At 49.2% G+C, this 21,937-nt stretch overlaps 1 protein-coding gene across 4 annotated transcripts in view; it reads left to right on the top strand.

Annotated features, from left to right (window-relative positions):
- Window positions 1-661: 661 nt before the first annotated feature.
- Window positions 662-21,937, top strand: part of LOC105035332 (probable 1-acylglycerol-3-phosphate O-acyltransferase) — a 76,841-nt gene continuing 55,565 nt past the window's right edge. For 3 of the 4 annotated variants that reach the window (XM_010910869.3, XM_010910870.3, XM_073246713.1), the window contains exon 1: window positions 663-910. In XM_010910869.3, coding sequence (XP_010909171.1) covers window positions 726-910 — 185 coding nt within the window. In that variant the 5' untranslated portion in view covers window positions 663-725. Of the gene's footprint in view, window positions 911-21,937 lie in introns of all 4 variants that reach the window. The other variant, XM_019847304.3, reaches the window with a different exon arrangement.

A 21,937-nucleotide genomic window follows, 5' to 3' on the forward strand; every position in this document is an offset into this window, starting at 1 on the left:
TATTAATTATATTATATAATTAATATGAATTATATTAATATATTATAAATTTATTAATCCATATATTTATAAATCATAAATATTTAATATAGTAATAGATTTATTAAGAAATAATTAATAAATATTTATTAATTATCAGTAAATGTAACATAGGATTTACTAATTATCAATATATTTATTTATTTACCAAGGCTACTTAAATATATGTATAATAAAAATATATTTTAATATATATAATTAATTTAAAAATATTTTTAACTTATATAAATATATTTTAATATTTGAAATAGTTAATATTAATAATATTTATGTGAATGGATCATAAATGACCACCAAATGGATTGGACAAAAAATGTTATTATTTAAATTATTTACTCAATAATATTATTAAAAATTTATTAATATTTTTATATAAGGTTACCTCTAATAAAATTTTTCATTGTTATTTTTGAGTTATTTTTCCATCAAGCAGATAATAAAATTTATTTCTTTTTAAAATTGTTTTTTTAAATCAATAATTCGCAGAAATTTTACTCTGTAAATTAAACTGACATAACAAAGTCCATTAAATAGAATCCTAATTAAAAGAAAGCATAGCCATTATCGCAACGTGGGTGCTCGGGCGGGTCCAACAATTCGGTCTCTTGAGATTATTTAATTTATTGGCGATGGTCGGTAGGAAGAGGGCCTTCTATTCAAGCTTGTAACGCGTCGGCAAGCGGGGGATGAGCCGAGCGGCAGCGGAGAGAATGGCCAAGGATATCGGAAGGGCGAGCATGGAGTCGCCAGCGGCATCTTTGTCGGCGACAACAGCGACGTCGAGGTGGGCGTGGCCGTCGGTGCTCCGATGGATCCCCACGTCCACCGACCGCATCATCGCCGCCGAGAAGCGCCTCCTTTCCCTCGTCAAGTAAGTCCTCACGCACCAATCCAATCTCCCGTATTATCTCTTTTTTTTTTTTTTTTGTCCGAAACCAATCTCCCTTACTCTATCGATTTTTCGCGAAAGAAAGCATTAATTTGTTCCGGAATGCAAATATGTTGCTTCTGTGGAGTTCTGTTGATCCAAAACCGTGCCTTTTGTTCGAGGTCGAGTATAGATTCTGAATTTATAATCTTCGATAGCAAATTATTGGTTCATGTAAGAATTTCACTATCTCAAATTTAAATTTTTGGCATAACGATCCAACTGAGAAGTCTTAATGGTCATGCAAGCTGGGTTTTTTAAATTGGATATATGTTTTAGATTAGTTGGAAGACATAAGGATTATGAGTTGGGGCCTAAAATTCTAGATTCCCCATGGAGGACCTGCCGTATGGTTATGAAGATATTGTGCTGTTCTGTAGCTTCATGCTTGAAAGTAATTTTTATGAGTATGTGTCTGCATTGATACGTTGACTATGACCTTTGTTCTGGTCCTGTCTCCATTTGGTTCAAGTTCCAAGGGATGTCTCAGTTTTCTTTATACTCCAAAAGCTCCAGTAATGGCACCGTATCCTTAATTGGTGTTTATAGCACTTGATATCTCTATCAACAGAAACAAAAAATATAAAAAGAAAAAAATGGAGAGGAAGAGGGAGAAGAGGACAGTTATTTGATTTGAGTAAACGGCCCTTAGGTTTGTACATATTTATATGCCACATAATTACTAGTGTTTCAAAAGTAAGGAAATGCAGTATAGCGATGACTCCTTAATTTATCCTAGTAGTAGCAAATCCAAAAGCTAAAAGAAATCAGCTATCATAATCCAATCCTAACAAAATAATAACTTCTAACATTCCTCCCTTCAAAATGACTTTCTCTTGAAGTTGTTTTTTTTTTCGCAGTCTATGGTGATTATTTTTATCATCTTCGGTTGGCATCTTTTGTGAAGGGCTAACTTTTGTCATGCAGACAGTAATATCTCCTCTGTGCAACAATCTCTAGGATCACTTTCCATCCGAATGTGAAAAGATGCCTTTAATTGTTCATTTACAAAGCTCTTTTTGTGTAGTCTCCATAATAGGCACGTTAAGGGCAAGGTGTCAGGCAATTCATCTTGGAACACTTTATATCACATATCATGTGTCATGCTCCCTTCTTTGAGCACAAACCATATTCATCAAATGTTTTCCTCTATAAGCTAGTAATAAAAGATGATTGCCCACATTGTTTGATATTTTTACATCTCCACCTCATGGCAGATGTATGGTTGAAGTTTCTCATTAGAAGTTCTTGAGGGTTGTTGCTTTATACTATCACAAACTTAACTGAAGAGCTGCTTACACAAGTCTGATACTCCAAATAATTTTAATCTAGCAAGTTTTTGTAAGTTCACCATCAACATTCTTATGTTTTAAGCAGCATAAAGGAGAAAGTATTCCATCGACAAATTCTTTCTATCTAGGCAACCCATGGAATAACTCAAATTGGATTGTATCATTGGACGGATTGGTGTAGGCAATCTTGATCTTTGAATCATCATTAATATGATGGGAATCACAAGAATGTTTTGCTTGTTCTCCATCATAATAAATCACTACCTTGCTTTTTGTGTAAGGAAAACTTTCAACAGCATCGTTTGCATAAACGTGTTGTTCCGGCTTATTGTTCATTACTTGTTGATCTAGCCTTGTTAAGAATTAAAGGCTACTCAAGGTATATCTGCAGCAACTTTTGGCTTAGATCATATTTGCTTTTTTTCAATATCTATTCAAGAGCATGTTAGATCAGTGTAAAAAGCAATCAGCATCAAAAAGGATCACTGATATGCTGTCTAGAGAATTATAGCAGTAGAAACTGATCTAGATCTTAATTCAGATCTAAAACTGTTGGAATTTGATCTTTTTTAATTAATTATGTATTTCAAAATTTTTAAGCAATTTTTTTTTCAAATTTTTAAAGCTTCAAAACTTTCCATTCTCTTATTCTTTTCTTTATTTGATGGGTCACTGTTTTTTTAACCTTGGTGGATTGTTGAGAGATTTGTGGGCTTGCTGGAAGTCCTGAGTTGGTTGGAGAAAAATCTTTCTCCATGCCATTGAGGCACAAAGTTATAATACATTGGTCTATATGAGTCTTGTGAGTGGAATATCAATGTAGAAAGATTTGGAGTCTCTAAAAATTTATTATCTTATGTGCTTCACTTTCCACGTAAGATCTCTTGTTCCCAACTTGTTTCATATTTCTCTAGGCAATTGAGAGAGAAAGGGTCAGTTCCATTGCCTCCTTTCATCATGTTATAGACAAGGGTTATTGAGAGCCTAGGGTTGTACCTTGGAGCCCCTATTATTGCCTAGACCTACATGTAGTGGAGTCATCATAGGTTTTAGGCTGTACTACTCATGCCTATTCTAGGCCATATTCTCTGTTTTCCTTTAACTTTTATATATGAATGCTTCCGGTCAAGGTTCCCCATCTTGGCATGAGGTCCTATATCGGTACCATCCTATTGCAGTGTTGGTATGCAGTTCGGTATGGTACGAGATGGTAAATGAAATGTCAATACGGTAGAGATATGGTACCAATATGAGACCAGTATGGTATTGTACGGTATGGAGTGTACCGAACGGTTTGGCTCAATACATCATTCCATGCTTCCAATAGTCTAAAACCTTTAATTTATAATTTCTATGATTTTGTAGCTTGCCATAAGTTTCTATTCTGTCTAGAAAATATTGCCTAGATTAAAACCTTTTTTGTGAAATTAGTAGCCTAATTATTTCATGGTTTTGTGAACTGTTGGAATTTCTTATTATAGTATCTTAATTACGCACACACACACACACATATATATATGTATATGCATGCATGCATGCATGCATATACATACACATACATACAACACATGCATGCACACATATACATACACACACATAGATGCATACATACATACATGTATATACATACATAGATACATATACATACATACGTACGTACATACATACACATACACACACACACACAACACATGCATGCACACACATAGATGCATACATACATACATGTATATACATACATAGATACATACACACACACACACACATATATGTATGCACACACACACATATATATGTACATATATATACACATGTATACATGTAGATGTTATAAATTTATATACATGTATATATATATATATATATATGCAAGATTCGTTGGACTGGTATCTGGTGCTGTACCATCTTATAACTGGTTATAGATAGTATATGTCCATATTATACTGTCCTAGAGTGTATTGAAACATGAGAGAAAGGGAAGGAGAGGGAGAAGGGTGACGGGAAGGAGAGGGAGGCATAAAGAGAGGGGAGGAAGAGAGTGGAAGAGGGAGAGAGGGGAGTTGAAAAAGCAAAGGTAGGGAAAGAAGGGGGGGAGAGAGAGAGAGGGAGAGAGGAGATAGATCAGATCCATCGATGGGGAGCTTCTGAAGCTCTAGAGCTCCCAATGGGACCCCAAGAGAGGGGGAGAGAGTTAGGGGGGGAGGGAAGATCGATGGGGATGGGGGCTTGTTGGGACAATGGCTCGATGTCTCTCTCGACTCGTTTATATCATTTTGCAAGGGTAAATCATGCTGGTAATTGACTAGTCCAATTTAGAATGTCCCAAAACAACTGGTTCGGATACACACACACATATATATGTGTGTGTATATATATATAAATACACAACACATGTATATACAATATATACATACATATATATACATATATACACGTAGATATATATTGTGTATTTATATAGATATATATATGTATATATATCAATATATATTTGTATTGTGTATATACATACATACATACACACATATGTACATATATATATATATATATATATATATATATATATGTATGTATGTATATATGCATATATGTATATATGTATAGTGTATATATGTATATATTGTTGCCACTCGTCTTTTGGCTGAGGTCGGCTTGGTTGGAGAGAGGATGTGGCTGGCATTGAGCGGTGATGGCCTAACCTACAAAACAAGTATCTGGTCTGGTTGGCTCCAACAGAGACCCTCCGATGCTTAAGTCAGAAAACTAGAAAACATGAGGGAAGGAGTGAAAGGAGTGAGTAGAGAGAGGTGAGAGCATATCCTGAGATCCCCTTTGGCCCTCTATTTATAAGCGGAGGTGGAGGTGCTGTAAGGAGGAAGGAGAATCAGATTATTACTGCTGTCTTATCAAATGAGATATGTCCGTTATTTTTTGTCTTATCTGTCCGCGGCAAGTTGTTATCACAGATTTTGGGATTTTTTCAATCCGCACACAATTTATATAGTAGTTCAAAAGTAAATCTTACTAGGAATGCCGGTTCGGGTCGGTTGAAAAAGTACCTTGGATCAGTCAGGATCGAAGGTCGGTCACGTCTGGCCCAACTAGAATAGCTAAGAGGGTGTTTATTGATCCCCTCGACTCATGGTGATGGAAGATGGAGCATTGATCTTCCTTGGAGGGCTGTGGATTTTGTTCTAATTGGCATTTGCACCGATCTGGAGGTGATTAGATCTAACTGACGTCTAGCCGATCTGGAGATGGTCGGATTTAGTCAGTTTTGGCTGATTTGGAGATGGTCGGATTTGATCGATGTCTGATCAATTTGGAGATAGTCGGATCTGATCGACATTTGGCCAATTTGGAGATGGTCGATCTGGATATGGTCTTTAGGAGCTTGGTCTTTTGGGGCTCAAATTTTTGGATCTTGACCTATGGGAGCTTGGCCTTTGAGTGTTCTACCTTTGGGAGCTCGGCCTTTACCTTAGTCTCGGGCTTTATGGCTCGGCCTCAAGCTTGGTAGCTTGGCCTCGGGCATCATCTCGATTTTGACCTCAGACTTGGTAGCTCAACGTCTGTATTACCTCGATCTCGATACCTCATGAACCTGTTAACCTACAAAAAAGGAGCAGAATGATGGATGAGGGCTTGAGAACCTCTCCCATGAGATCTTGGGCCATTGGAGTTCCTCTCTTTCAAAGCTTCTCCTTATGGGATCTCCTTTGTCTTGTTTATATAGATGAGGAAGCATGGATTGATTTGGAGATAGAAATCGAGGAATTCCCGTAACCTCCTTATCTAGATTCAAATTTGCTGCGATCTTCTTCTTTGTTTGGATTTTGTCAAGAATTCAAATTTTGAATTTAAATCTTTGCTTGCCACATGTCCATTCACGATCAATGGGCTGATTCGCTCCCCATATAAATGCTTCCCGCTCTCGAGTCTGAGATAAAATTAAGTTGGATGAAGAGAGTAGATTAGTTTACTTTTATCTCAAAACTTTTTGTATAATGAATTGACCTAAAGCTTGAAAGTCAGGTTGTTAGAGTTGAATCGTCCGAACTTCCCCTTTTGGGGTCGACCATTGTTAGCAAAATTTAAGGCCTTCAGCTTGGCTCGACTTGGGTCATAGCTTCGAGCTTATTGAAGGTTCTTTCCAAGGCATTTAGCTCGGATCGTCAAGATGAAGGATAGCTTTAGGTCAAGTCGGCATTGCGGATGCTTAGGAGTTAGGACTTTCGAGGTTCGTATTTTGTGGTTTATCCTCATTCATTGGACGGTTAAGTATTTTGCTGGGCTTGTCTTAAGCCCGTGGATTGAGTCAGCTTTGTCGAGTTTGGAGCTTCTGAGGATCCCCTTAAGGGGTTATCTTTCAATTCTTGAACGATCAAGATTTTTAGCTTAACTCGTCTCAGGGATGAAAGGCTATTCGAGGATTCTCTTATGGGGTTATCTCTTGCTTCTATGTCATCCAAGGTCTTCGGCTTGGATCGTCGCGGATAAGATTTTGGGGCTTTGGAGGATTCTCTTATGGGGTTGTCCCTTGCTTCTTGAATGGTCATGGATTTCAGCTTAGTTCATCTTAGGAACGAGGGGCTATCTGAGGGTTTTTTTATGGGGTTATCTCTTGCTTCTTGGTCATTTGAGATCTTCGATCTAGATCGTCGTGGATAAGATTTTGATATTTCTGAGTGTCTCCTTGTGAGGTTATCCCTCGCTTCTCAAACAACCAAGATTTTCAGCTCAGCTCGTCTTAGGGATGAGGGGCTATCCGAGAGCCTTCTTATAGGATTATCCCTTGCTTCTTGATTGCTCAAGATCTTTGGTCCTGATCGTTGTGGATAAGATTTTGGGACTTCTGAAGGTTCTCTTATGGGATTAGCCCTCGCTTTTGGAATGATTGAGATTTTCAGCTCAGCTTATCTTGGGCATTGTTGGGTATAAAATACCCTCGGCCGAAGTTCTCGGCGGGATCGACCCTCGCAAGTCTCTTCCGAATTTCGACTACTGTTGGTGAACTCCCATCACTCCGCCCGGACTCCTACGGGAGCCGGGCTTCGTCCACAACTTCTGCCGCAAGGAAGACTCCGCCCGGACTCCTATGGGAGCCGGGCTCCGTCCACAACTTCTACTGCAAGGAAGGCTCCGTCCGGACTCCTATGGGAGCCGGGCCTCGTCGCCAACTTCTACTGCTGGTAAGCCTTGTCCGGACTCCTACGGGAGCCGAACATCGCACCTGACTTCTACTGCAAGGAAGACTCCGCCCGGATTCCTACGGGAGCCGGACTTCGCACCTGACTTCTACTGCAAGGAAGACTCCGCCCGGACTCCTACGGGAGCCGGGCTCCGTCCACAACTTCTACTGCAAGGAAGGCTCCGTCCGGACTCCTACGGGAGCCGGGCCCCGTCGCCAACTTCTACTGCTGGTAAGCCTTGTCCGGACTCCTACGGGAGCCGAACATCGCCTTTGATTTTAATTGCAGGAAGGCTCCGCCCGGACTCCTACGGGAGCCGGGCTCCGTCACCAACTTCAAGTGCTGATAAGCTCTGTCCGGACTCCTATGGGAGCTGGACTTCGCACCTGACTTCTACTGCAAGAAAGACTCCGTCCGGACTCCTACGGGAGCCAGACTTCGCACCTGACTTCTACTGCAAGGAAGACTCCGCCCGGACTCCTACGGGAGCCGGACTCCGTCCACAACTTCTACCGCAAGGAAGACTCCGCCCGGACTCCTATGGGAGCAGGGCTCCGTCCACAACTTCTACTGCAAGGAAGGCTCCGTCCGGACTCCTACGGGAGCCGGGCCCCGTCGCCAACTTCTACTGCTGGTAAGCCTTGTCCGGACTCCTACGGGAGCCGAACCTCACCTTTGATTTTAATTGCAGGAAGGCTCCGTCCGGACTCCTACGGGAGCCGGGCTCCGTCACCAACTTCAAGTGCTGATAAGCTCTGTCCGGACTCCTACGGGAGCCGGACTTCGCACCTGACTTCTACTGCAAGGAAGACTCCGCCCGGACTCCTACGGGAGCCGGACTTCGCACCTGACTTCTACTGCAAGGAAGACTCCGCCCGGACTCTTACGGGAGCCGGGCACCGTCCACAATTTCTACCGCAAGGAAGACTCCACCCGGACTCCCACGGGAGCCGGGCTCCGTCCACAACTTCTACCGCAAGGAAGACTCCGTCCGGACTCCCACGGAAGCTGGGCTCCGTCCACAACTTCTACTGCAAGGAAGACTCCGCCCGGACCCTTACGGGAGCCGGGCCCCGTCACCAACTTCAGCTGCTGGTAAGTCTTGTCCGGACTCCTACGGAAGCCGAACTTCGTCTTTGATTTCAATTGCAGGAAGGCTCTGCCCGGACTCCTACGGGAGCCGGGCTCCGTCACCGACTCCAACTGCTGGTAAACCTTGTCTGGACTCCTATGGGAGTCGAACTTCGTCTTTGATTTCAATTGCAGGAAGGCTCCGCCCGGACTCCTACGGGAGTCGGGCTCCGTCACCGACTCCAACTGCTGGTAAGCCTTGTCCGGACTCCTACGGGAGCCGAACTTTGTCTTTGATTTTAATTGCAGGAAGGCTCCGCCCGGACTCCTACGGGAGCCGGGCTCCGTCACCGACTCCAACTGCTGGTAAGCCTTGTCCGGACTCCTACGGGAGCCGAACTTCGTCTTTGATTTCAATTACAGGAAGGCTCTGCCCGGACTCCTACGGGAGCCGGGCTCCGTCACCGACTCCAACTGCTGGTAAGCCTTGTCCGGACTCCTACGGGAGCCGAACTTCATCTTTGATTTCAATTGCAGGAAGGCTCCACCCGGACTCCTACGGGAGCCGGGCTCCGCCTACAACCCCAACTGCAAGTAGACTGCGTCCGGACCTCTACGAGAGTCGGACTCCGTCTTCTATCCTGGCTGCGGGAAGACCTCGCCCAAACTCCTGCGGGTACCAGACCTCGCTACCAACTCCAACCGAACTTCGACCGACAAATCTGGACTCCCTGACAGGCCGTATTAACGGCCACGACTCTGCTCCACTCCCTGCGGCGGACCCTGCGTAGCTCCATTACTCCCTGACAGGCCGTATTAACGGCCACGACTCTGCTCCACTCCCTGCGGCGGACCCTGCGTAGCTCCATTACTCCCTGACAGGCCGTATTAACGGCCACGACTCTGCTCCACTCCCTGCGACGGACCCTGCGTAGCTCCATTACTCTCTGACAGGCCGTATTAACGGCCACGATTCTGCTCCACTCCCTGCGGTGGATTCTGTGCGATTCCACCACTCCCTGACGAGTCACGACAGCGGACGCCGCTCCACTCCCCGTAACTGATTCCACGTGGCGAGCCACGGCGATAGCCACGATCCCGCTCCACTACCCTCCGCAATAAATTCCTCCTGATTCTGGGCAGCCCTCGACCAGACAGTTACAGGCGTCACTGTCAATCTGTTGCCCCCTCCGTCTATAAAAGGGGAACCCCAGATACGTTATTCTATAAGCCCCATTTTCTATCTCAAAACTCTGCTAAAATTTTCGTTCAAGCACTCCATTCTTGTTGAGGCAGAGAACTGACTTGAGCGTCGGAGGGTCTTGCCGGAGCAACCCCACCTCCGGTTTAGACTTCTTTTGCAGGTCCCGACGGCGACCGTGACTCCCTCGACTCCAGCTTCTCCGGCGCAAGCGGATTTTTGCACCAACAGGATTGGCGCTAGAAGAAGGGCCCTGTGTCTTCGCGGTACCTTTGTTCTTAAAGGAGTGCTCAACGGGGCCGCCTCCGGCCATCTTCTCTGACACCCGCTCCTCCTTTCCCCCCACTGGGTCCTCGCCTGGTTTCTTCTCGCGAAGCATCCGCACAGCTACCCACGGTCTCCGCAGCCATATCTCGGGCCCCAGTCCCGCCTCTGGTTTCCCGGGCCCTGCATCCTCCGGCAATGGTCGCCGGCATGGAGTGGTCGGACAATCGGCCTCCGATGGATTTCGCCAACACCGTCTCGGGGGGATCCCGGCAGAAAGCAACCAACGTACCACCCGTACCCCCTAAGCGGCAAAAGACTGAAGAGCCCATAACCTTCACTGAAGAAGACGCCCAGGGAGTCCAATTCCCTCATAACGACGTGGTCGTAGTTTCCATGAATATAGCAAATTACGACGTCCGTCGCATTCTCGTCGACAATGGAAGCTCGGCCGACATCTTGTTCTACGACGCCTTTTCAAGAATGTCCATCCTTGACGGCCATTTGAGACCGATTAGCTCCCCTCTGGTAGGGTTTATCGGCGACGCTGTTCCGACGGAAGGAATGATAACTTTGACTGTGGTCGCAGGTCGACATCCAAGGCGATCCAGGGCTCTGGTGAATTTCTTGGTGGTGAAGGCGTCGTCAGCCTACAATGCAATCCTCGGCCGACCTGGCCTCAATGCTCTCTGAGCCGTCGTGTCAACCTACCACTTGAAGTTGAAATTCTCCACCAGCCAGGGGATCGGAGAGGTCCGGGGAGACCAAGCCTTGGCCAGGCACTGCTACAGCATAGCCTTGCAAGGAAGCGACCAATCTGACCCCTGTCCCGTCGATGGATTGGATGCACGCGATGACCTCACCGAAGAGAGGGGCACCCCAATTGAAGACCTGGTACCAATCCCTTTGAACGACGGGAACGCGGAGCATGTGGCGATGATCGGCTCCAACCTGGAGGTGGAGGTGCGAACGCGTCTCATTGATTTTCTACGAAGGAATGCGGACGTTTTTGCTTGGGTTCCAGCAGATATGCCAGGGATTGACACGGAAGTCATGGAGCATCGCCTGGCCGTCGATCCAAAGCATCGACCGACGAAAGAAAAAATCCGAAGTCATGCACCGGAGAGGCAGAAGGCGATAGCCGAAGAAGTGGACAAGCTCCTTAAGGCCGGATTCATTAAGGAAGTCAATTATCCTGACTGGATTTCCAACGTTGTCCTAGTCAAAAAAGCAAACGGCAAGTGGAGGATGTGCATAGACTTCAAAAAGCTGAATAAGGCCTGTCCAAAGGACAGCTACCCCCTTCCCATAATCGATCAACTGGTGGACGCGACCTCGGGCCATGAGCTCCTCACCTTCATGGATGCGTTCTCCGGCTACAATCAAATCAGAATGGCACCGGAAGACGAAGAAAAGACCGCTTTCATCACTAATCGTGGCCTTTACTGTTACAGGGTCATGCCTTTCGGTCTCAAAAATGCGGACGCAACCTACCAACGATTGGTGAACAAAATCTTCAAGGAGCAGATCGGCCGTAACATGGAGGTCTACGTGGACGATATGCTTGTAAAAAGCAGATCTTCCAGAGATCACGTCACCGACCTCGAGGAGACTTTCGACGCTCTCCGGAAATATAGAATGAAGCTGAACCCAACTAAATGTGCTTTCGGGGTAACCTCGGGAAAGTTTCTGGGCTTCATGGTGTCGGAGCGCGGGATCGAGGCCAATCCAGAGAAAATTCGCGCCATCCAGGAGATGGCCGCCCCAAAGTCGATAAAAGAGGTTCAGCGCCTCACGGGGAGAATAGCGGCCCTGAATTGCTTCGTCGCAAGGTCGGCCGAGCGGTGCTTACCCTTCTTTCAAACCCTCAAGCAGCCCAAGAACTTTTGTTGGACCTCTGAGTGCCAACAGGCGTTCGAGGAGCTAAGGAGCTACCTCGTCTCACCCCCGCTGTTGGCAAAGCCAGAGCCTGGGGAGGAACTATTTTTATACCTGGCGGTCTCTCCCATGGCTCTCGCGGCCGTCCTTGTCAAAGAAGAGGCGAAGGTCCAGCGGCTGATCTACTACGTCAGCCGCGCTTTGAGGGACGTCGAGATCAGGTACACCAAATTAGAAAAACTGACTTACGCCTTGTTGATCGCAGCCCGGAGGCTCCGGCCCTACTTTCAAGGGCACACCGTGACGCTGCTCACTGATCAACCGATCAAAGCGAGTTTGCACCGGACGGACGCCTCTGGAAGGATGGCAAAGTGGGCGATCGAGCTCACAGAATTCGACATCAACTATCGACCCAGGCCAGCAGTGAAGGCCCAAATACTGGCAGATTTCATAGTGGAGTGTACTATCCCAGAGGAGGCTGAACCTGAACAAAGCGAAATTGACGACCTGAAGTCCCGACCGAACTCCCCCAAAGAAGAAGCGGATCCCTCTGATCGCTTTTGGGCCCTCTATGTGGACGGGTCTTCCAACATGTCAGGCACGGGTGCAGACCTAATCTTGGTCAGTCCAGAGGGAATCGTCGCGGAGTACGCTCTGCGTTTTGAGTTCCCCGCAACAAACAATGGAGCGAAATATGAAGCTCTGATTGCAGGACTGAGAGTCGCCAAAGAGCTGGGAATAGACCAGCTCCGGGTCCACAGCGACTCTCAACTAGTAGTGGGACAAGTCAGCAGAAGTTACGAAGTGCGGGAGGACAGTATGGCCAAATACCTTGAAGGGGTAAAGGAGCTCGTCCCCGCCTTTAGCAGCTTCAACATCAAACAGATCCCAAGGTTGGAAAATACCAGGGCTGACCTTCTCTCCAAGCTGGCAACGCTGGCTCCGGCCGAACTGCCCAAGGGCGTTCTCTTTGAAGTTCTAAAGCGCCCGAGTACAGAAGAGTCGCGGCCCGTGATGGAGATTGACTACGAGCCCAGCTGGGTCGACCCCCTGATAATCTATCTCAGAGATGGAGTTCTCCCCCAGGATGCGAAAGAAGCTCGGAAACTCTGGAACCAAGCCTCCCGGTACATCCTTTATGAGGGCAAATTGTACAAGAGATCATACTCCCTGCCCCTCTTAAAATGCCTCCGGCCTTCGGAGGCTGACTACGCCTTGTGGGAAGTGCATGAAGGAATCTACGGAAACCATTTGGGGGCTAGATCTTTATCCCACAAGTTGCTCCGCCAAGGGTATTACTGGCCGACAATGCATCATGATTCGATCGAATATGTCAGAAAGTCGCTCGATACTACAACGCCCGGGTCAAGAACAAAGTCTTTAGAGCAGGAGATCTAGTACTTCGACGAGCCGCCGTCTCACTGCCTCAGGATCGAGGAAAGCTCGCCCCAAACTGGGAAGGCCCGTACGAGGTCAAAGAAGTAGTTCGGCCCGGAACTTATTATCTTAAGGAGCTCGGAGGAGCCGACCTCCCGCGATCATGGAGCTCAGAGAACTTACGAATGTACTACCAATAACTTCATTTTAACTAAAAGTTGTATATCTGCATGTCTTTGGTACTATCCTACATCCACAGGACAATCCAAACAAATTGTCTCGGAAGCGAGAAGGAAACCTCATCTCGACAAAGTCGAAGGTCCGGTTCTTTTTAGACCGGATGGGGGGAGAGGCCCTACAACGCCCATACGCGCCCCCACAGCCCTGTTAGGGACAGGAGGAGAACCTCGCCCTAACTTGAGCAAAGTCGAAGGCCCGGTTCCTTTTAGACCGGATGGGGGAAGAGGCCCTACAACGCCCATACGCGCCCCCACAGCCCTGTTAGGGACAGGAGGAGAACCTCGCCCTAACTTGAGCAAAGTCGAAGGCCCGGTTCCTTTTAGATCAGATGGGGGGAGAGGCCCTACAACGCCCATACGCGCCCCCACAGCCCTGTTAGGGACAGGAGGAGAACCTCGCCCTAACTTGAGCAAAGTCGAAGGCCCGGTTCCTTTTAGACCAGATGGGGGGAGAGGCCCTACAACGCCCATATGCGCCCCCACAGCCCTGTTAGGGACAGAAGGAGAACCTCGCCCTAATTCGAGCAAAGTCGAAGGCCCGGCTCTCTTTAGGTCGGAAGATGGGAAGGGCCCAACAACGCCCATATGTACGGCCACGGCCGCGCTAGAGACAAGAGGAGGACCTCGTTCTAACCAGAGCCGGAACCTGTTACTACAGGAATAAGAGAAGAACCTCGTCCCGGCGTCAATTAAAAGTCCGATCGTTCAAAGACCAGAGAGAAAAAAAAAAAAGAGAGAAGGGGGGGACTTCCCCCAGCGGCCCCCTCGCAATAAAACTCCGTCCGGACTCCCACGGGAGCCGGGCTCCGTCACCAACTTCGACTGCTGGAAGACTCCGTCCGGACTCCCACGGGAGCTGAACCACGCCCCGACTTCACCTATGGAAGCCGAACTCCCGTAGCCTCCCCAAGAGCGGAGGAAAAATTCCAAGCGAAAAAGAAAAAAGGAAGGCGATGGGTCACGTCAACGACAAATGAAAAATAAGCAGCGTCCAAGATACAGAAAATCCTGTCTCGGCAAGGACTGGGACTCTCATCAAGAACCTCAGCTTTCAAGGAAGCTTTCAACACAAACCCAAGGTAAGAAGAAAAAGAGAGAGGAGGGGAAGGGAATGCAACAATAGCAACGGCAAAGGAAAAAGCTCGGCAGACAACGGTTCGACGCAAAGTACGGACAAGGTAACAAAATCACCTCCTCATTTTTCGACTAACAAGATGTACGTTACAAGACCCGGAGGGCCGGAAAAGAATACATTATTACAAGGCTCGAGCGCACGGCTTGGAAGGGATACACCGGAGGCCACTTCAAGCCGCAAACTTCTCTTTCCGTTTCTGTCCTTTCCAGCCGCATTTTCCATTACGTGTGACAGGCTTGTCGGCTCTCGCCCCCATCTTGTTCCGCTCCACCTATGAAATCCCAACCCTGGGGGGAAAAGGATGGGATAGACTCCAGGGGGCAATAAGGGCAACGGCATCAGCGACGAAGACCTGTTTCAAGAAGAACCGGGGTTACCCCGGAGGCAGCAGTGGCGCCAGAGATATACGCCATCACCGGATGCTCCATGGCAACCACCGTCCCAAGTGTTTCGGCAAGGTCGGCATGCGCTACTTCCACCGTCCCTGCAACAAGTTTTACTGCCCCACCGTCGGCGCCGACCGCTTCTGGTCCCTCGGCCCCGATGACATCAAGGACCCCGCCACAGCTTGTGACGACAGCTCTGCCCTCTTGACCGGTGTCACCCCGTCCTGCTGCTCCGAAATTCTCAGGCAGAACACCTTCACCGGCTGTCCCCGTTATTAAACCCCTGTTGTTGATGGAATTCTCCCTCGAGCCCCCTTTGAAGCGACGGGAACCTTCAGCGGCTGCTCTATGATCGGAGAACTCACAAGCTGCTGTTCCCCTCCTTGCCCTCCTCCAAGCCCGTGGCATCCTCGTGAGGATGGCCTCTGGGGCGGAGGCCCCTGGCGGGGGAACCCCTTAGAGAGGAGTTGGGGGGCTGGAGACGGCAGAGAGACGGCGGAGGCCGGCATGGAGGACGCTCGGAGTTGGCAGGTGCACCGATGGAGTGGCTGAGTGGCAAAGCTCTTAGACGAAAGAAAGATGTCGTCCTTCAGGCGAAGGGTGGGGGGTTTAAATAGGCAGCGGATCTTAGCGCAATTATGGTGGCGAGTGTCCCTAGACCCACCGGTGCTCGCCACGTGTCCCGCGTGTCCCACTCGCCGCTATCGAGGGCTGACTGTTCACAAATTTTCATGGCGCGACGCTTGGGATCACGTCCCAGTGGGAGTTCCGAAAAGACTCTTCGGGTCGCCCTAATCGGAAAAAGGGTTCCGGCATGCGCGCATTAAATGCCGACATATTCGAGGACGGTTGCGCGCGGACGTCAGGGGGAGAACTTCGGCTGCGACAACCTCACTGTACTTCCTTCATTCGAAATTCAAAGTCGGAAGTGGGGGGACTGGTGTTGGGTATAAAATACCCTCGGCCGAAGTTCTCGGCGGGATCGACCCTCGCAAGTCTCTTCTGAATTTCGACTACTGTTGGTGAACTCCCGTCACTCCGCCCGGACTCCTACGGGAGTCGGGCTCCGTCCACAACTTCTGCCGCAAGGAAGACTCCGCCCGGACTCCTACGGGAGCCGGGCTCCGTCCATAACTTCTACTGCAAGGAAGGCTCCGTCCGGACTCCTACGGGAGCCGGGCCCCGTCGCCAACTTCTACTGCTGCCGGACTTCGCACCTGACTTCTACTGCAAGGAAGACTCCGCCCGGACTCCTATGGGAGCCGAACTTCGCACATGACTTCTACTGCAAGGAAGACTCCGCCCGGACTCCTACGGGAGCCGGGCTCCATCCACAACTTCTACTGCAAGGAAGGCTCCGTCCGGACTCCTACGGGAGCCGGGCCCCGTCGCCAACTTCTACTGCTGGTAAGCCTTGTCCGGACTCCTACGGGAGCCGAACCTCGCCTTTGATTTTAATTGCAGGAAGGCTCCGCCCGGACTCCTACGGGAGCCGGGCTCCATCACCAACTTCAAGTGCTGATAAGCTCTGTCCGGACTCCTACGGGAGCCGGGCTCCATCACCAACTTCAAGTGCTGATAAGCTCTGTCCGGACTCCTACGGGAGCCGGACTTCGCACCTGACTTCTACTGCAAGGAAGACTCCGCCCGGACTCCTACGGGAGTCGGACTTCGCACCTGACTTCTACTGCAAGGAAGACTCCGCCCGGACTCCTACGGGAGCCGGGCTCCGTCCACAACTTCTACCGCAAGGAAGACTCCGTCCGGACTCCTACGGGAGCCGGGCTCCGTCCACAACTTTTACTACAAGGAAGGCTCCGTCCGGACTCCTACGGGAGCCGGGCCCTGTCGTCAACTTCTACTGCTGGTAAGCCTTGTCCGGACTCCTACGGGAGTCGAACCTCGCCTTTGATTTTAATTGCAGGAAGGCTTCGCCCGGACTCCTACAGGAGCCAGGCTCCGTCACCAACTTCAAGTGCTGATAAGCTCTGTCCGGACTCCTACGGGAGCCGGACTTCGCACCTGACTTCTACTGCAAGGAAGACTCCGCCCGGACTCCTACGGGAGCCGGACTTCGCACCTGACTTCTACTGCAAAGAAGACTCCGCCCGGACTCCTACGGGAGCCGGGCTCCGTCCACAACTTCTACCGCAAGGAAGACTCCACTCGGACTCCCACGGGAGCCGGGCTCCGTCCACAACTTCTACTGCAAGGAAGACTTCGCCCGAACTCCCACGGGGGTCGGGCTCCGTCCATAACTTCTACTGCAAGGAAGACTCCGCCCGGACCCCTACGGGAGCCGGACCCCGTCACCAACTTCAACTGCTGGTAAGCCTTGTCCGGACTCCTACGGGAGCCGAACTTCGTCTTTGATTTCAATTGCAGGAAGGCTCCGTCCCGACTCCTACGGGAGCCGGGCTCCGTCACCGACTCCAACTGCTGGTAAGCCTTGTCCGGACTCCTACGGGAGCCGAACTTCGTCTTTGATTTCAATTGCAGGAAGGCTCCGCCCGGACTCCTACGGGAGCCGGGCTCCGTCACCGACTCCAACTGCTGGTAAGCCTTGTCCGGACTCCTACGGGAGCTGAACTTCGTCTTTGATTTTAATTGCAGGAAGGCTCCGCCCGGACTCCTACGGGAGCCGGGCTCCGTCACCGACTCCAACTGCTGGTAAGCCTTGTCCGGACTCCTACGGGAGCCGAACTTCGTCTTTGATTTCAATTGCAGGAAGGCTCTGCCCGGACTCCTACGGGAGCTGGGCTCCGTCACCGACTCCAACTGCTGGTAAGCCTTGTCCGGACTCCTACGGGAGCCGGGCTCCGCCTACAACCCCAACTGCAAGTAGACTGCGTCCGGACCTCTACGAGAGTCGGACTCCGTCTTCTATCCCGGCTGCGGGAAGACCTCGCCCAAACTCCTGCGGGTACCAGACCTCGCTACCAACTCCAACCGAACTTCGACCGACAAATCTGGACTCCCTGACAGGCCGTATTAACGGCCACGACTCTGCTCCACTCCCTGTGGCGGACCCTGCGTAGCTCCATTACTCCCTGACAGGCCGTATTAACGGCCACGACTCTGCTCCACTCCCTGCGGCGGACCCTGCGTAGCTCCATTACTCCCTGACAGGCCGTATTAACGGCCACGATTCTGCTCCACTCCCTGCGGTGGATTCTGTGCGATCCACCACTCCTTGACGAGTCACGACAGCGGACGCCGCTCCACTCCCCGTAACTAATTCCACGTGGCGAGCCACGGCGATAGCCACGATCCCGCTCCACTACCCTCCGCAATAAATTCCTCCTGACTCTGGGCGGCCCTCGACCAGACAGTTACAGGCGTCACTGTCAATCTGTTGCCCCCTCCGTCTATAAAAGGGGAACCCCAGATACGTTATTTTATAAGCCCCATTTTCTATCTCAAAACTCTGCTAAAATTTTCGTTCGAGCACTCTATTCTTGTTGAGGCAGAGAACTGACTTGAGCGTCGGAGGGTCTTGCCGGAGCAACCCCACCTCCGGTTTAGACTTCTTTTGCAGGTCCCGGCGGCGACCGTGACTCCCTCGACTCCAGCTTCTCCAGCGCAAGCGGATTTTTGCACCAACAGGCATGATGGGCTCTCCGAGGGTCCTCTTATGGGATTACCTCTCATTTCTTGGTTGTCCGAGGTCTTCGACCTAGGTCATTATTTAATATCGGCATTCTGTTGACATTGCTCGCATCTCCTTATTAGCTCAACTGCATCCTATTGCAAGGTCGGTCAGTAATACCTCGATGGAAGTATCTTGTGGGCCAGGGATCTGCCCTTGTGGTGATAGTGTTTATCATCTCGATTGTAGGTCAATTTTCCATCTCGACCTTCTCAGGTCGGCTTTTTTAGGTTTGCCTCCTCAGATCGACTTTCCACCTCGGTTTTATTAGGTCAGCTTTGTCAGGTTGGCCTCCTCAGGTCGGCTTTCCACCTCGGCCTTCTCAGATCGGCTTTGTTAGGTAGCTTCCTTAGGTTGGCTTTCTACTTCAGCCTTCTGATGATCTTGGTCTGAGTCTTTATCATGGAATCTTGTGACGGTACGGGGCATATCATATCATATCGATCTCGTACCGATACATTGTTTCGGAGAGTATCAACACTATCGAACTGCATCGAACTACGTTCCAACATTTTAGCAGGATTTTATCGATATGGGGTCTGGTACCGAGATGATGAGTCTTGGTCTTTACCACGGCCTTGGGCTTATTGTTTACCCCAATCTTGACCTTGGGCTCATCTAGGCTTCATCTCAGTCTTGGGTTATCTCGACATTGGGCTTGGGCTTCAATTTGGCCGTGGACTCGATCTTCGCCTCGGCCTCCAGTGCTCATAGACTTGTGAATCGTAAGAAGAGAAGAAAATAGAATGAGGGATGAGGGCTTTAGAGCCTCTCACCATGAGAGCTTTGAGTTTAGTTAGACGAGATAATTCAGGGAAAGCTTCACACTGCTCCCTCCGACACTTGAGGAATCTATCTAGTTGCCTATGTCGAATGAACTCCTCGATCTCTTCTTGCAATCAGATGTATTCCTCGGTGTTATGGTCGTGGTCATGATAATATAGATAGTATTTCTTTAGATCACATCGGATCGACGGGGCCTGCATCCTCTTTGCTTTTGGCAGCTACTTTTTCATTTCTATCAGTATCTGTGCCTTAGGGGGGGTATAATTAGTGAAACTTCTTGGTGGTGACATGTTTCACCGACCTTTGGAAGGAGTCCTTTGTTGTTGGTTTCGATGTGGGTTTTTGGATCTCAGTTTCGAGGCAAAGTCCTAGATCATTGCAAATTTGTTCAGCAATCTTCTTGCCTCGGTGAGCCCCTTGTCTACATTCTCCCTCCTTTCCTTGGCTCTTGCCTCAGATGAGGTACCATGTTGCTTATAGGATTCATCAACATTGGCATACTTCTCTATCCGAGCTAGCATCTCGACGAAATCTTTTGGATACATCTTTTCTAACAAGAAGAGAAACTGACACTTTTGGAGTCCTTTTAGGGAAGACATTGCGACTAACTGGTCAAGATCGCATACCTCAAGAGTGGCCCCGTTGAGGTGGCTCATATAAGCTCTCTTCCCTCTGTTTGATGTTCACCAAAGGGTCTAATCCACAGCACTGCCTTCGGCTGCAAATAAAGTGCGCTGTGAATGATCGACTGAGCTACTCGAAAGAATGCATAGAGTTCAACTTCAGGCTAGAGTACCAATGCCCAGCTACTTTTCGCAAGTTGGAAGGGAAAGCTCGGCATAGGATCCCATCAGTGGCACCATGAAAGGGCATCAAGGTTTTGAAGCTCTCGAGGTGGTCTATAAGGTCGGTTGAGCCATCATAGGCCTCCAACTGTGGTATCTTGAAGTGGTTGGGGATTAGCTCTTGCATGATCTTTGTGCTTTAGGGTGGGTCGGCATTGAAGCTGAGCACACCATCTTGAATCGAGGTTTGGTTGTGCAATGCATCGAATCGTCGGTTCATCTTTTGTAGTTTTTGGTCCACGTTGGCATCTCGAGCAGTGTAGGCTTCAAGTGCTGGGGTGGAGTCCTTCTTGGACTATGGAGTAGGAGATCATCTTCTTTCTTGGTTAGGGCTTCTGCGTTGGCTAAGCCGACTTTGCCTCTCCCATTCTAGGCTACACGGAGGAGGTTGAGGTGGTGCTGGTTGAGGCACCTCTTGAGGTGCTGCGTTAGTGTGCTGTATTGCTTGAACTGCTGCAACGAGAGTTTGCACCTGCTGAACGAGTAGGTCAAATTGGTTGGGGGTCATCCCTATGACCGACTGTGAGGGAGGTGGCACTTCGGATTATTGAATCGGCACATCGGTGTTAGCATGGACCTCGACGGTCAGACGGTGCATCTCGACTAGCCTCGAGGCAATGGCGTTAGAACAACGCAACGAGGTTCTTTTGCACAGGGCCATGATGATTGGTTGCTTGCTCCTTTCCGATATGGACTATGAGACAAACCCTTCCTCTAGCACCAGTCTGTTGCTGCTGGTCTTTTGGTCAAGGTCGGCTCAATTGAAGAAAGAATGTGGCTGGTGCTGGGCGGCGACTGCTTGACCTACAAAATAAGTTTCTGGCCGAAGTGGGCTCCAGTGGGGATCCTCCGACGCTCAACTCAGAAAACTAGAGAACAGGAGGGAAGAAGTGAGTAGAAAGAGGTGAGAGCATATCCTGGGGGGTCCCTTTTAGCCCTTTATGTATAGGCAGGGGTAGAGGTGCTGTAAGGAGGAAGGAGAATGGGGTTGTTCCTCTTGTCTTGTCGGACAAGATATGTCTATTATTTTTTACCTTACCTATCCGCGGCAAGCTGCTATCATGGATTTCAGGATTTTTCCAATCTGCACCATTTAGGTAGCAGTTCAAAAGTAAATGTTACCAAGCACGTCACTTGGGTCGGTTGGAAAAGTACCTCGGATTAGTCCGGATCAAAGGTGGGCCACTTTCGATCCAATTAGGATAGCGAGGAGGGCGTTTATCGATCCACTCGACTCGTGGTGGTAGAAGATGGAGCACTGATCTTCCTTGGAGGGCTGTGAATCCTGTTCTAATTGATATCTAAGCCGATCTAGAGGTGGCTAGATCTGACCGTTGTCTAGTCGATCAAGAGATGGCTGGATCTGGTCAGTGTCCAGCCGATCCGAAGATGGTCGGATTTGATTGATGTTTGGCCAATCTGGAGATGGTTGGCCTAGATCTAGTCTTTAGGAGCTTGACCTTTAGGGGTCAACTTTTTAGATCTCGGCCTATGGGAGCTTGGCCCGTAGGTGTTCTATCTTTGGGAGCTCGACCTTCACCTCTATCTTGGGCTTGGTGGCTCGACCTTGAGCTTGGTAGATTAGCCTCGGGCATCATCTTGGTTTTGACCTCAGGCTTGGTAGCTCGATCTCTGGCATCACCTCGATCTCGACA

The sequence above is a fragment of the Elaeis guineensis genome, chromosome 12 (assembly GCF_000442705.2).
Source record: "Elaeis guineensis isolate ETL-2024a chromosome 12, EG11, whole genome shotgun sequence".
Taxonomy (NCBI): Eukaryota; Viridiplantae; Streptophyta; class Magnoliopsida; order Arecales; family Arecaceae; genus Elaeis; species Elaeis guineensis.